This window comes from Dermacentor andersoni, chromosome 11 (genome assembly GCF_023375885.2).
Source record: "Dermacentor andersoni chromosome 11, qqDerAnde1_hic_scaffold, whole genome shotgun sequence".
Lineage (NCBI taxonomy): Eukaryota > Metazoa > Arthropoda > Arachnida > Ixodida > Ixodidae > Dermacentor > Dermacentor andersoni.
The window spans coordinates 72,517,238-72,533,859 of NC_092824.1; the positions used below are offsets into that span (position 1 = coordinate 72,517,238).

General features: G+C 44.9%; 1 protein-coding gene across 1 annotated transcript in view; it reads left to right on the plus strand.

The window, feature by feature from the left end:
• Nucleotides 1-585: 585 nt before the first annotated feature.
• Nucleotides 586-16,622, plus strand: part of LOC126517438 (lysosomal protective protein-like) — a 38,660-nt gene continuing 22,623 nt past the window's right edge. Inside the window, exons 1-3 of the mRNA XM_072285666.1 lie at nt 586-884; nt 9,230-9,428; nt 11,519-11,685. Of these exons, the coding sequence (XP_072141767.1) occupies nt 9,253-9,428; nt 11,519-11,685 (343 nt within the window). The 5' untranslated portion in view covers nt 586-884; nt 9,230-9,252. The remainder of the gene's footprint in view (nt 885-9,229; nt 9,429-11,518; nt 11,686-16,622) is intronic.

Here is a 16,622-nt window from a genome sequence, read left to right on the forward strand (position 1 = left end):
CGTATATGAGCGTCTTATTGAATTCGACAGACTCTTCAGTTTCCCTTTAACAGAGTTATCTGTAGATAGCGCAGGTTCACAGGGATGTCAGAATAATGTGAGCATGAGTTTCGTGTTGGTCTTTCGGTATTGTTGTGCGATTTTCTTTCTGAGGTTTTCAAAACAGAGACGATAAGCACTACGTTTGCTTTCTTTAGGGCAGTAAAGAATTATCAGCTTACAAAGCAGAAGTGCCGAAGGACAGAAGCGAACGCAAGAGAAGAAATTAAAAATATTGATTATATTTGCTTTGTCCACTTTCCTTTATTTATTACGTTTAATGGTAGACTGTGGATGCAGAGCTCACACTCATTGAGACATTTATTTTCGCGGTGCCTAATCAAACTACGCGAACGGTCTGAAGGCTGACAATATAGGCTGACACTGCCGCAGTTGCCGCTGCCGCTGACACTGCCGATAACGTTGGCGAAGCATTTGTGACAAATGGCGTTGAATAGATAGCAGCAGGGGGAATGATTAGATAGCTTTTTTTATCGTTCCGTCCATATCGCGCGCCTTTTGTCTTTGGCGTTCGTGGCAAGCTTTCACTATTGAGCCCTTAAAAAGATTACACCGAATGCGTACCTGCCACCCTAGAATTGTAGCGGGCATGCTATAGTAAGCAGAAGTGTCAAACGAAGAAAATAACCGTCGAGCTGCTAGTTAACTGGTACCACTGCGCACGTCCTAGCTAATAGGTTGCAATTTATGCACTGATAAAGCCGACTACGCTGGAGAACCGTGAACAATTACCACAGACTGAAGCGCACATCGTAAACAACTCTCCCTGTTGTCGCATCTTAAGAGGCCTATATCGGCCAGCGCCGGAGCGAATTCTTCGTAAGGTATGTAGCCTTGATGCCTTTATGGCATTCTATCAGTTCGTAATTTTACAGCGCTTCCTTGCAGTGATTCACGCTGACGTTCTTTCATAATGTGCTGTTTATAATACGATGAAGAACAACTTACCTCGAAAGGGTAATATTCAGGAGCATTCCATGACAACGTGCGCTTTTAACAGTGCTCTACAAGTTATCTGCTCTACTAAATGCTCTACTTTTCTGTCTCGCGGGCACAAATTATATATTATTTCTCGCTCCTTTACGAGGGCCCTAATATTGTACAAATTGGTGAGGTTTGTTTAATCAAAGAAATATGTAACCTGCATTAATATGGAATGTATGTTATATTGATGTGAAATGGCGAATGTGCTACTTTATTGCTGCTGCAATTATTTTGGTTGTTGTTCTTTTTTGTGTTACTTAACATTTATGAGCACACCACTTTGTTTGTTATTCACTGGGTAGGGAAATATTTTAACTAACTAACTAACTAACTAACTAACTAACTAACTAACTAACTAACTAACTAACTAACTAACTAACTAACTAACTAACTAACTAACTAACTAACTAACTAACTAACTAACTAACTAACTAACTAACTAACTAACTAACTAAGCAAATAATGAATGATAAGCCTTCACTTCATATTTCAGAGCCATCAGTCAGAACGCGCTCCATCCCCCAAATGTCCCGACATATCGGGACATTTGGAGGATGCTCTCGAACACATTATTATCCTCTCATCGCGTGAGCTTGCTAATACGCCTATCCCTTAACGTCGAAGCTACGTTAGGCTAATGTTTGTATTCATTAATACTTGGCTACGTAACTTTATACAATACCAAGGCAGATAATCGCTACTTCATTTGTCCATGAATTCCTTGAAGAAATGCCCAATTTAGAAGCTATCTGGTTAAAGCTTTGTAGGCTCACATTTACCCAAATAAGTCGTTTCTTGAGAGCAAAAGAAGAAGGTAGTGAAAAAAAGCTGCAATAAACAGCAGTTTCACAAGGGTATCGCCCCTATGGTGGGCCCTATAGGGTGAAAACCAGCTGAAACTTAGGACGAAATTTAGTTAACGTATCTGTAACATGGGACACACAGGCGCTTTAACACGAACAGACATGCTAGCCCCGCCGCCCGCACGACAAGCTATGCGAAAATTCGGATGAGAGGTGGCAGGAGCGTTTGTAAGACGAGAATACTAAGGGTGCGAATAATCAAAACCTTCAAATACCAATCGAACATTGTAATATTCGACCCGGTCCTTGAATCGATGAGTGAATCTGGAGTTGAATCTGGAGATGCGAAGAATATTCGAGTAATTTCTTAGTACTTCGTGTCGTCTGCTGTGAACAATCCTACATGAAACTGAAACTAAAATGTGATAACACTATTCAATCGCACGGTGGAAATAGCGCACTAGAGCACGCTATGCCGCACAGGGAGCCAGATTTTCCCGCCTAAACCACTATTACTCACAATAAAATGTTCTCTAGTCATGGCGTTAGGTAGTAGGTATTGCTTGGTACAAGTTCACGACGAACAAAAACGACGATTTTGCTGCATGCACCGTTTGTTGATGACATGATAAACTCGTATCCTGACAGTCTTATTGGTTTCGACAAGTTGGGCTCACAAATGACGATGAGTGGAAACCCATTGGTGTAGACAAACTGACGAAAATCTGAAATTCGTGATTTTAGCCCTCTGGCGTTCCACTGGATGACGGACGCTGCTTTGACTTCTTTCCGGAAGGATGGGGTATGAGTAGCCATCTTTCTAGTTGAGGGATGCAAGCACTGGGCTTAAGGCGTCCAACACTTTAAGTGCGCTTCGAGCAGATGGTGTCCTCATGTCCACTAAAAGCGCTCGAATGGCCTCCATGAGAGAACGTAGCACCGAGATGACTTGACGGTCTGTTTTGGGTGAATCATCCATGGCCGGAGAAGGATCAGGTGGGGCCCCGACCTTCTGAGGTTCTTTCGCAAGGGAGCGGCTCGGTAGCGTAGGCCATTCCTCTAAAGATAGAGTCTTTTCTGCTTCCTTCGTGGAAGTGGTGGGCCCTTTCGCGGCGCGGCTAACTGGCACCGCAGAGGAGTGGGTACTGTCACTTCGCGCATGCGTCTTCTTCGAAGACGTACGATGGTGCCGACGTCGACGCCGACGCCGGACTACTTTGGCTGCCTCCCTGTGGGCCGAACTCACCTATGTTTTGCAACCAATTGCGCCCCACGACGACAATCAATATACATGCATCACAGTTAAAAAGAACAAACTCTTGTTTACTCTCATAGGCGTGTATATATCGCCTTCCAGCAATTTCGATACCAAAAGATTTGAGGATATCTTGAGTGTTTGTCCCGCCCCATGGGTCATCATAGGAGATTTCAATGCGCACCATCCAGCATGGGGAAGTACAAGGACAAATGCAAGAGGACGAAGATTAGCAAGTATCGCCCACAACTATGGCCTTACTCTCCTGAACGATGGTAGCCCCACCTTTCTTCGAGGCGTGACATACGGCAGCTGCCTCGACCTTGCTTTCGTCTCCAACTCTCTCGCCAGATGTGTGAAGTGGTTTCCAGACATTGAGACACATGGGAGTGACCACATTCCCACCTATCTGAACATCAAAGGCTTGTCGTCTACATCAGGCTCACGGAATACCATTCGGACGATTCAATGGGCCAACTTCAAATCTGAGATGGAAGATGCCTGCCGCGAGGGCCTACCCTCTGGGTTAGAGCAAACGATTAAAATGACGATGCAAAACGCCACTCGCATGATGACGATCTCTTCCACGCGAAATGACTTCGACATAGAATTAGAGCGACTTCGAGCGCTTCGTCGCCGGGCGGAACGTCGATATCGACGTACAAAATCAATCCATGACCTTAGGGCAGCCAGGAGGATGCAAAAGAAGATTCAGCGTCGTATGGATAGATTAGCGTCGGAACGGTGGGCAACGTTTTGCCAGACACTCGACCCTCGCAAGCCACTGTCTCACATTTGGAAAACGGTGCAAGGTCTGCGTTGCCTTCCGGAACGGCGTTTTCCATTCAAGGCGCTAGCGCTTTTCCAAGGGCGGCAAGACATCGATGTCGCAGAAGACTTTTGTGCGCGGATCGCAGACCAAGCGACTCGTCCAGATCCTCCAGCCCGAGCTGACGTCCCCCATTCCCGTGATTGCCGCATGGACCTTCCTTTTACAATGGAGGAGCTCGAAGCGGCACTAGCTCTCTGCAGGCGCTCATCATCTCCGGGTCCAGATGGTATATCATACCGGGCCTTGTGCTATCTCGGAGAGTCCGCACGGATAGAATTGTTGAGCCTTTACAACTCCTCATGGCAGGAGGGAAATGTTCCTGACGAATGGAAAGTAAGCCGCCTGGTGCCACTCTTAAAGCAGGGCAAATCCCCATTAGAACTCACCTCTTACCGCCCAATAGCACTGGCCAGCTGTGTAGGAAAGATAATGGAACGGATGATCCTTGGCCGCCTGGAATGGTACCTTGAATTTTACAAGATTTATCCGCTTTCCATGGCTGGTTTCCGACGTGACCGCTCTTCCATCGACAGTGTAGTTGATCTCGTTTCATATGTCCAGCACGAAAGGTCCCGTAAGCGTTTATCTGCAGCTTTATTCTTAGATGTGAAAGGGGCATATGATAACGTATTACATGAGGCCATTCTCGACGCTCTTGCGACGGTGGGCCTAGGTGGTCGAGTTTTCTTGTGGATTGCAAGTTACCTGTCTGCAAGATCATTCTATGTGTTAACTGACGATGGCCCAACTACGCGACGCTATACCAGCAGGGGCGTTCCTCAAGGCGGTGCTCTCAGCCCGACGCTATTCAACCTCGCTCTTGTTGGACTTGCTGAATGCTTGCCAACTACCATCAAGATTTCAACATACGCTGACGACATCTGTGTCTGGACTTCGGCAGTCACACGTCCTCAGATACGTGCGCGACTTCAAAGAGCGGCCACTTTGACAGCGAACTACTTGTGTAAACAGGGTCTCAGCATTTCACCTGAAAAATGCGCACTAGTCGCATTTACTCGGAAACCGATGACGCCTTATGTCATCTCAATCAATGGGCGGACCATTTCCTATGTCCGAAACCACAGATTCCTTGGCGTCATTATTGACCGAGACCTCTGTTGGAGCCCACACGTGGCCTACATGAAACGGCGCCTGACAGCTACTTCCCAGTTGTTCAAATACTTGACAGGGAAGACGTGGGGGATGTCAGTAGACGCAATGCTTAAACTCTACAGAGCTCTCTTTCTCGGTTTTTTAAGATACAGTCTACCTGTACTGAACAACACCTGCAAGACAAATATTCGTGTTCTGCAGGCAGTACAAGCTCAAGCACTCAGAGTCTGCCTTGGTTTGCCCAGATGTACGTCAACAGAGGCGACTCTTGCGATTGCTCGGGACCATCCAATGCGAACTCACATTACGGTGGAAGCCCTGAGAACGCACATCAGATATTTTGCACGTGCCCCCTATCACCACCTTGCAGCACTACCTTCAGACAGGCACCAATCATCATTCTCTAAAACTATCAACAAGTACAACGACAAACGTCCCTCGGGCTTCACCGCTGCATCTAAACCATCGATACCCCCTTGGTGTCTTATCAGCCCGCAGTACATCTCAGTGTACCAGGAATCGGAAAAAAGTCTGAACTGTCGTCGCCTGTCCTCAAACAACTGTCTCTGCTTCTTCTGCACGAGAGGTACGCGGACAGTGAACACATTTATACTGATGGTTCCACAAACACCCAGTGTTCGTCCGGTGCTGTGGTTGTCCCAGCAAAAGCTATTACCATCAGCTTCAGGACTGACCACCCGACAACGTCGACATCTGCTGAACTAGCTGCTCTTCGCGCTGCACTCCGTTTCGTCAGTCGGGAGCCACCTCGACAATGGTCCATCTTCAGCGACTCAAAGGCAGCCCTACAATCTGTACTATCAGCTCTGCGTCGCGGGCCATTCGAACAGCTCGTATTCGATATTAGATGCCTACTCCATACATCACAGGAGAAAGGACACCACGTGACGTTTCAGTGGCTGCCAAGTCACTGCGGCGTCACTGGAAACGAAGACGCCGATAATGCCGCTCGGGCAGCTCTTGAAGACGCACAAGAAGAGGCCATACCGCTTTCACGATCCGACGCAGCTAGCAGACTTCGAGTGCTTGCACAGGAGATGACGCTCTCTTCATGGTGCACACCAAACAGCCAGACCAACCAGAGCAACCGTCAATACCACCTGCCCTCTTTGATGCATCTCTGTATGCCAACTGGACTCCGCCGAAGCGAGGCGACTCTGCTTTATCGCTTATGGTTAGGGGTGGCTTTCACGAAATCTTACTCATTCCGCATTGGAATGGCCGACAACGCTCTCTGCAATGCCTGTCTTTGCGAGGAGACGCTGCAAGACATTCTGTGCGACTGTCCTGAATATAATGTTCAGCGACAGTCCCTGGCATCCGTTCTCGCGCACCTTGACACTAGACCATTGTCCCTCGACACGATTTTCACATGCCGCCGACAGAAGACATCGCAGGTGAAGGCGACGAAGGGACTACTTCAGTTTTTGAAAGAGACGGGATTGGACAAGCGGCTCTGACAGTGTTATCACGTACAATGCCAGATTGATGGACTCTACCGGACGATGTTTGTGTGCTGTGCTATGTGCTCTCTCTCTCTCTCTCCCCCTTCCCCATCTTTCATCGCCCCCATCCCTCTCCCATGTGTAAGGTAGCAAGCCGGTTACGCTAAACTGGTTAACCTCCCTGCCTTTCCTTCTCTACTTTTTCCTTCCTTCCTTCCTTCCTTGGTACAAGTTAATGTCCGTGTCTTCTCAACGAATTCAATCTGCACGAGTTTCATTGCAACATACCTGATCCAAAAATAACGCCACTTGCCGCATCCATTCAAACTAGTCAACCATGTTATATTCTTTAGTCTGCCATCGCACAGACGACATGCATTCCCGGTTTGGTTCAAAGTTATACACAGACGGTAAATGGCCCCGACGGCCTCCTTTTTAAGCTTTATATAAGAATGCATGGCCGCGATGGGAAGAGCACAGAGTTTTCTGATTAGTTGTTCGTATAGTTGTTCGTATGTTCGTAACGAATTTGGAATTGGTTACCACCAAACCTTAAGAACCCTGCATTATCGACATGTTTAAACACAACGTTCACGCTTGTCTTCAGCTTGTCCTATTCTGTATTTATTAAGTAACACTAGCACGTTCTTATTTCTTAGTAATTGACCACAGACGGTGCGCTGAACATTTAGGTAAATTGCGTGTTATAGGAGGGCCCCCCTTCACTACTTGACTTAGGGGATTTCCTCCTGTGTATATCATGTAGATGTAACGTATCCTACGCAAAGGAGTGTACGAATAGTGTTTTTTAGTCAGAATCCAATACGAATCGAATAGAGGCAGAAGCGAATCGAATCGAATATGAAATCATTTCCACAAATGCATAGTCTTTATCGCAGTAAATATTAAACGATGTTCACACCCCAGTATTCTTAAACTTATCAAGCTGCTGCTCTTACGTAGTAACTTATTAGGTGTTGTTTATTAAAAACACAAATGAAGCATTAGAAACAAACAAGTAGTGTCTTCGCATGCGCAACATGCTTTAGAGAGTGCGAATAATCGCTGTACAGCCTGTAAAGTATGCGTACCTAAGTGGTACGCATGCTTACGCGTACCCTCTGCAAGTTCTCATGTTTTGTTTATACTATGCCCGGGGGGCTGAAAACTTACCGTACCTTTGCTCCCATTTTATGTTTATGCTTGCGCAGATGACGTTTACAAATATTAGAAAAGTATTCCAAAAATTTTCGCATTTATGAATAGCGACGATTCGATTCGCTATTCGAGAGTATGGACTATTCGCACACAGCTACCTAATAATAATAATAATAATAATAATAATAATAATAATAATAATAATAATAATAATAATAATAATAATTCTCATTCTGATCGAGGCGTGACACCTGCATCGCCTGTAGCTGCTCCTCATCGCGTCAGCGTTGTGAAACGCCTGATAGATGCCAGGGTGCTGTTTATGCTGCACAGCAGAAGTTGCCTCGCGTGATGTGTTGACGCTAGCGTGCCCATCCCGCGTATTCGGAGAACACAGTCTGACGTAGCTTCAGCGCAACGCTAAACCTTGCTGCCTTTTTCAATACTTCACCCCTCCGGGCGAAAAAGGCCAGTTATTCGATTCCGTTTCAAAAACCACTATTCTCACACCCCTAGAGAAATCAGTGCGAGACTAAGTCGACAATATTGACAATGGATCCAGTAGCCCCATAATATTAGCGCACTGTCCAAAAGAATTTGCGAGCAGTGGAAGTAAGATTAGCCCGACGGAAATTTGCACTAACACTAAACGATTTAAAAACGCGATTTAAAAGCATATATGTAGATGGGTCCCTTTTATAGTTATCAGAATTTCTAAAGAAATTGCCTGTGTCAGACAGCTCAATAGTACTAAAATACTTGTTTTTTGCCGCAAGGTAACACACACAAAAGGCAGACACATAAAGACAACACGGGCCCGTGTTGTCTTAATGTCTCTTCTATTTGTGTGTTAACTTGCGGCAAAAAACATGTCTTTCAGCAAGCACAAACTAGGCCAACAAGCAGTTCTGTTGCTCAATAGTACTCCTTACGTTTGACTGCTTGCCGGAAAACATATGCATAAATTTGAAATTATTGACTAATAAAGAGATTCACTGTTTACCTTATACGCTAATTATTTTAAGGCGCCTAATACAATTTACAAAAAATGAACCAGTAAATTTGCAAGGCACATTCTTTTCGAAGTATTTCTAGGGTTAACCGGTGTTTACTTTTTTTTCACTCCCCTCTCTCATCTCTCTCTCTTTGTAGGTGACAACTGGTGCTGCTTTTAAATTTTGTGCCAAGTGAGAAGATTGCCTTGAGAATTGACATCAACTTATAGGTTGCAGTACGCACCAGAAAGTAACTAGAAAGTGAATTAGCTATATTTTTTATTTATTCCAGTATGTTTTTCGATTCCTCATGCAAGTATTGTGCGTACCTTTGAATAATCCAACTTCCTAATTCAAGTGTGCCTCCGGCCACAGACAATCTTTTTTCAATGTGCAACAAAGTAAAACACATGGCAAAATGAAGAAAAGTCACTCCCGAGAAACTAAAATCAGAGTGAATTATGCTTATATTTAAGTAGCAGGAACCATATATAAACTGTCTAAAACCTGTTGTACATAATTTGATAAAACTGACTCTGTTTTCTTTTAAACACGGCTTACAGGACGAACCAAGACATTGGCAGGTATGCTGTTCACGGAACTGTTTGTCTTCTTCGTCACTGCAATGCCTGCGCTGAGCGTAGTAGCCCAGGCGCCAGCGCAAGACGAAATCAAATCACTTCCAGGACTCGCTGTAAAGCCTAGTTTCAAGCAGTACTCTGGATTCCTGAATGCAGGCCCAAATCGACGGCTGCATTACTGGTAAGGAAGGGTGTGGCATTTGACAGTGATTTAGAAGCACAAGAATCGGAGCTAGTGTAGAATCTTCGTGGGGACAAGTAGGCATTTTGTGGGCCATATACATGCACTTGACCTGCTTTCTGAAGAAATATCTGTAGTGCTGTTTGAATAGTGAAATTTTATAATCAATTAGGTTACGCATATCGCAGACGAGGGACCTTAAAATATCGAATGGAAGGTGGAATATTTTGCTCATTTCGAAACAAAGTGAAATATGAAATATATATTATATGATATTATATTAATTTATTATCAATATAAATCAGTTGGGAAGGAGGAGGCGGTACTTACTCGCCTTCAATCTGTGCCGGTCTCTTGCATCCTAACCAAATTGATTAAATTAGAGAATTTTACGCGCGAAAACCGTGATCTCATTACGAGGCATGCCGTATAATGGGGGACGCCGCAATAATTTTGAGCAGTTAGGGTTCTTTAACGTAAGCCTAAATTTAACTGCACGAGCGCTTTTTTTTTTTTATTTCGCTAACATTGAACGTAGCCGCTGAGGCGGGGATCGAACCCGCGACTACGAACTTAGCAGCGCAACGCCATAGCCACATACGCTATATCGCGGCGGGTCTCTTCACTGATACCCTGTGAAAGGTAGAAGTGAAGAAGGGATGGTGGCAGGAGTGGTGTTGCTCAGATTGAAAATTAAAAAAAATCTCTAAGCTATGTGGATTTACGGGAAAATGGTACGGTGACGGGCAAATGTTAAGTAGGTGCAGTTATTTTTTTGTGTGTTTTCTCAGGCGCGTTTCACCGTAAACTCTTTCCTTTGTTACGCTCTTTATTCGCTCTGCTCCCTATGCTATAACATGAATGGAAGCGGAATATCTTCCACTCGTTGACCTCAAACGCGTTGTGAAGCCCACGGCATATACGTGACATACGCGGCGCTGCGCTATAACTAGTTTTCCACAGTCCCAAGGATTTGAGAGACCGAATATCCATTCGCGCGCTAGGTAAGAATAGCGTAAGGCCTTGTACAGCATGGCGACAAAATGACTCCGCGTGGCGAGGGCCTTCCACGTATGCGAATCTCATTTCCGTAACCATTTGTCCAAACATAGCCCAGCGGGAACCCTACTGCAAGAAGCCCAACAACAATTGTGTTTTGGAGCAATGTCAACAAATTTTATAAGAATTCCACATCGATTCCACACCATTTTGACATGAATAAAAAGAACATATATAGAAATAACTCTGTGATTGGCCAGCATTCTAGTAGAAAGCTTGTGTTTCGTTTCTTCGTAATGGCAAGCAGTGGGAAAAGCTGTTTTAATGTAAGAGCACCTCGTTTATCAGCGGACATGTCGACTGTCGTCAACTTTGGATACGATTAGCCGCCACACGGTCGCATATATCATATAGTTTGCGACATCAATTAGCATAGGCAACTGTTTATGTGGCAGCTGCTATCAGGGTAGTTCAGCGAGCAGGGAAATGACGGGAACTACATGGATGTGCTCATACTTCGTTCTTCTGACTTCGAACCTCGTTTTGACTCTGAAAGTTGATCAATTTCGAAGTTTATTCACAGATTTAGGGATAAACCTACAAATGTGCAATGTTTGCTCGAAATATGAATATAAAAAAAAGAAACATAGGTCTAATAAGTAATGCCGCAAGAATGTTCCAATCCACAAGAACTAATGTATTGTCGTGGCGCTACGAGCAGAAGACAGACGAAGCAGACGATCATCAATTAGACGAAGACGACGCAATGCCGCTAGGCTAGGCAACCATCATACGGCCCGTGCCCCTGCTAGCTTGTAAACAGCAAATAAATTCTAATTTATATTTACCTCTACCCGTACGATTTCTGATGGAGGTGCAGGGTACAAACACACAAATTTACCTACATTTATATATTATATATAAATATTGCACAAACCGATGTACTAATCGCCATTCCCATGGCTACTGAACAATCGTAATGCAGGAGTTCCGTCTAGTAATTTGTGTAGGAAACTGCATGGTCTATATGGAATTGCGACCAGTGGAGATGACGTGCTCAACGAGCGCTGTTGTCTCTACCGTGATTCCAGGTTTGCAGCGAGCCAGACGTCGAAAGCTTCTATCGATCCGGTTGTCATCTGGGTCAACGCAGGGCCCGAATCTTGCAGTTCGATGCTGACCCTGATGATGGAACACGGCCCGTTCCGGCCAACGGACAACGGGCAGCACCTCACGCCTAACGACTTCAGTTGGAACAAGGAAAGCCACCACATGCTTCTTCATTTCTGCTGTGCTTTTATGTGCTTTCTATCTGCTTTTACCGGGGATCCTCAAACGGCTGATTACACTGCTTCTTGCCACGTACTAATTTTACTACTCCGCTGAGAAAATTGGTGACCTCATAACGTAAAACCATTCCATTCAGATTTTATTCAAGTCTGCCGATGTTATATTTACGTGACCGCCAACGCAAGTATCGGGCGGGGACCAGCAACATTGTTTGAACAATCCAATCGAACGCTCTCCACGTTTACATGAGGTCACCTTCGTTTGATTTCATAGCGAATAGCAGTGCCTGCTCTGAAAAGTTTCTCCGTGGCTGACAAGAGCCACGGAGCGCGAAGAAGTGTAGAAGGTTTCGGTGGGATCGAGCTAGCGCATCCAGGGGCACGCTCAATGACTTTATATTCCTCATACTTTTTCGGAGCAGCCACTGACTGTAACGGCGTTCCCCCGCTCAATCCCGTGATCACCTGCCCATTGTCGTTTTTTAACTGGTGTAACTCATCACATATGCATTTCATGAATGCCTAGCGGTATTTTGTTCATTCTCTGTGTATCACATTCCTCATGTTACACCGAATGTTCACCCGTTTAGAGGGTCTTCAGGGTGATAGATGAAATTAGAGTAGAAAAAAAAAAAAACCAGGTGAGGAGAGTGTTGCCAGCGTCTACGAATGGTCCGCTTCCCATAAATTAGTTTGCAATCACTGGTTCAATGTCGTGGTGGCGTACAATGGAAAGGCAAAAATGCCGGACTAGCACGGGGTCTCAGCAAACAGGAGTTGGCAGAGTGTCATCATATATTCTTTATATATATTCTCGTATATAGAACGAGCACTCTCGTTGTCTGTCGTAACGGGCTCGACTATATGACATACTGCCGTGCAATTTCGTTATTATTATAAGGAAAGAAATTCATTCTCGCCAGCAGCATCTTCTATTCCTTTCGGAACGGGGAAGCCCCTGACTATTAACAAAAAGAAATATTCATTTAATTCCTCATACCAGTGAATCCATAGAATCAACGCCACCTCCATGTGGTGAGTTTCGGTAGTGTTGTGGCGTCACTTGACAAAAAAACGAAGTAGGTGCAGCCTGAAAAAAAAAAAAAGACCAACAGCAGTGCGCTAATGGCGAAAAAGGCAATGAGTAGGAATTTTTTTTCGCTTTTTGTTTGGCTTAATAATGAATAAGCAGTGCATACACGTCATATCAAAACGGACGTTTTCACACTTTACACGGCGTTGCGTGACAGACAAGCGAAGAGGGCATAGCCCAAAAATTTTTCACCAATCTTAGGGGGCTAATGGCAAAAATGGAATAGAAACAAATTGGAATAGTTTTACGTTGGAGCGCCTGGGTTCTTCAAAAATCAGCAAGGTGAAAAAACTTTCTTTGTCATTGACTCGAAAGTATAGTACGAAGCTCCTCATTGTGGATTTCGGCAGAATTGTTTTGTGAAATTCTAGTCCCGGTGCTTGAAGTTGTTGACGGATTCGGCATCGTGCTTACATCTGCTAGCTTCCCTGTTTGCAGACATAATGAAGCGAGGGTTTAAATTTGTGTTAATTCCTGGTTCAATCGCCAAACTAGCAGAAATCAGAAATTTCACTTCTTAGGTGTAACTCGTACGCGTCTGGTTTCGCGCTATACTATCGGATGGATGTCGATTTTCCTCTTTCAGTATTTCACAGCGCAATGACTAAATTAGCAAACCTCCTGCGTAGGCGTAAAGCATGACAAAAGATAGAGAAACTTTTGGCGCATTTAACTGAGTCCGAGCAATGCACACGTAAGGAAGCACCAATGTAGAGGCACACGTATATGAACATTCGATAAAGTTGGGCAAAATGAGGAAAAGAAATGAAAGAAAATAGAATTACCCCCTCCCGTACCACTAAGCGGAACGCATATAGAGAAGCCACTCCAGGCCAACGCAAAACCAGGCTGAAAGAAAAACATCTTGGGCTCACGACAAAGCTACTGCCGGAGAAATTCCTCGTCGCCAAATTGGGCATCTTCCGTGAAAACCAACAGTGTAAATACCACATGCGCATGCCTACAGCGCCTGAGCGCGTGTGAGTGCCAAGGTTCCTTAACCAATAGAAGCTCTGAACGCTTCCACTGAGAAAGCATGGCAACATATGCCTCGGCATAACGAAAATTCACACCACCTTAAGCCCACAAGTGCAGCTCCCAGTCTAATACATTCTATGCTATAAATATGTGCACCTGCAAGGAAAAAAAATGGCCGCCCTTCCACTACTGTGGAGAGGTGTGCAAACGAAGCTTGGGATCCGCGACTCGTCTTTGTTGTAACGCTTCGGCTTCGTGCTCCCTCACGGCGAAGTCGGCACGTCGACGACGAGCCCTTGCTCGAACGAGTTCGCGGTAGCGTTCATCAAACGCCGCCTGTTCTTCGGCCGAACGCACGTCGCGTGGCCCGCTTCCGCTGCCGTGCTTCAACGCAGCCTTCTCTCCGGCAGAACGAACCAAACGCGGCCTCCCCATCTGACTGCCGGGCCTGGCGGGAAACGGCGGGCACGAGGCTAGCGAACACGCGATCACACCCCTTCCCTCCTCCGGAGGAAGGGGACACCTGCGATTGGCTCGCGCCTTGCGTTGCGTCTACTTCTTCATGCATATAAAACCCCTCCTTAAAGGTCGCGTTTGCCGTTGAAACTCTGCAGAAAAAAAGAAAAAAAGAACGCCTGGCCATCATGGCCTTAGTGCTGAAATTTTATATAAAATTTCAGGAAATCGTGTGTCATTTTCTTGAGCAGCTTTTCAATGAGGCTTTAAAACACGGTGAGCTTCCACCGTCTTTCTATTAGGGCCACACAACCTTAATCCCCAAGAGCATTAATAATGAAGTAATAAAGAGAGTAAATGGATATACGCCGATATCGTTATGTAACGTTGAGGAGAAAAAATTTGCAAAAGTACTGACAAATATGTTGCAGGCAGTCATTACTAAATTAGTAGTTGACCATTAAACATACGGAATTCGAGGACGCTCTATAGAGACCAATTTTCATATCGCACGTTCAGTCCTTGAGTACACAGATGGTAGTATAGATCAAATATCTCTTCTTCAGATTGACCTCGCCAAAGCCTTCGACAACGTTCAGCACGATTTCTTGTTCCGACTAGTGCGACATGTTGAGTTAGGGGATGTATTGTACAATGGTATAACACTTTGTTATAAACACTGCACTACAAAGTTAATTGTAGACCGTGCCCTCTCACATTGAATGCAGGTACACTCATCCGTTCATCAGGTTTGTCCGCTGTTGCATTCACTCTTCGCTATATACTTGGAAACATTTTGCTTAAGCGTGCTTTGCGACTCGAGCATTAAAGGATACAGGTATGCAGATGAGGAAATTAAAGTGCTAGCTTGGGTGGATGACATTGCCTTCTTTTGCGTCGATAAGCCCAGCATTAGCAAGACAATAAACACACCCCTGCGTTTCTGTGAAACAGCAGGAACTAGCGTAAATTTTGACAAATGTAGGCACTTTTGGCTAGGCACGTGGGCGCTAATTCCCTCTGTATTCTAGAATATTCATTGGAATCAATCTCCGCTGCTATATCTTGGTGCACCTCTCGATAACTTCCGCAACAGTGAACCTCATATGACGTCCATGACAAACACTATCCGTCGAAAGGTGGCAACCTGGCAGGGACGTGACCTCTCCATTTTGGCGAGAGCTAAGGTATACAATATATTTCTTGCTTCTAGGCTTCTTGATGTTCTGCAGGTCTTTCACTGCTCACGTATCCATGGTCAGGCATTTATTAAAATATTTGCATGCTTTATTTGGCGTTCGTGATGGGAAGCCATGAGAAGGCGCAACCTTCTCTTTTTCCGCTTGAGAAGGGAGGCCTGAGTCTTGTGCATTTGTTTGTGTGACAATTGGCCATGCGATTATTCTACCTTGAAAACGTCCATCATCCATTCATTCTCGCAGTTAATCGAACACGTCTTGCTTCATACCTCCCTTTTCTAATTCTCACGACAAACTTTGCTCAAGAACTGCCGTTATAGGGCTTTGCAAAAGAACTTGTCTGCACTATTTCATTCTTAAAGGCCATATTCACTCTAGTATGTTTGTTTACCGTTGATCGAGCGTCGCTAAATATAACATTTATGCACAGCCTTCTCTCTGAACCTGTTATCGAAAGCCGTATCTTTCTCTATTTGGTCATGATGTTCTTTGCCGTGTCCGTAGAATGTGTGTTACGCCAGCAGCGAAAACATTTTTCTTTAAGCTGCACACTTCCACCCTGTCAGTTAGAACGTGGCTTCAGTAAAAAGTATTAAATGCATCCTGGAATACAAAATTGTAGACTTTTCAATCTACTCGAGACAACAGAACGTTGCTTCATTTTGTTTTCGTGACGCCTTTCATTTTTGGGACATTTTACAAAGAGCTATCAAAAGGGACCTTCCTCTCACAACCTATGGTATCCGGTTTCTTCCTTTCAAGAAGACAGCCAGTAATAGACCATATGATTTGTTTATGTTATTAGGACTTCATTCATTGTGAAGGAGCCGAATGGTCGAGAGACGTGCCGAGCCACCTCGCTCGACAACGTCTGTCTTTCGAGAAGAGGCTAATCATGTGAGCAGTGGGGCCGCTATCTTTGATTCCGTTCAAGAATGTATTTCGCGTCTGGACGCTTGTGTTTATTTGCCCGAATTTCAAGCTTTGATTGGTGTGTGTAGCATGTGTGTATTCGTTTCTCATTTGTGTCCAAATGTAATGTAACAATTTTGGAACGACACAACTCATAATTCCATGCAATACCGAAGAAAAAAATAGACAGTGGCTGAATCGGTTAGCGTGGTGGTGTAGCTAGCTACCCGGAGGTCGGCGCTTGGAAACCGCAGCCCGACAAACAATT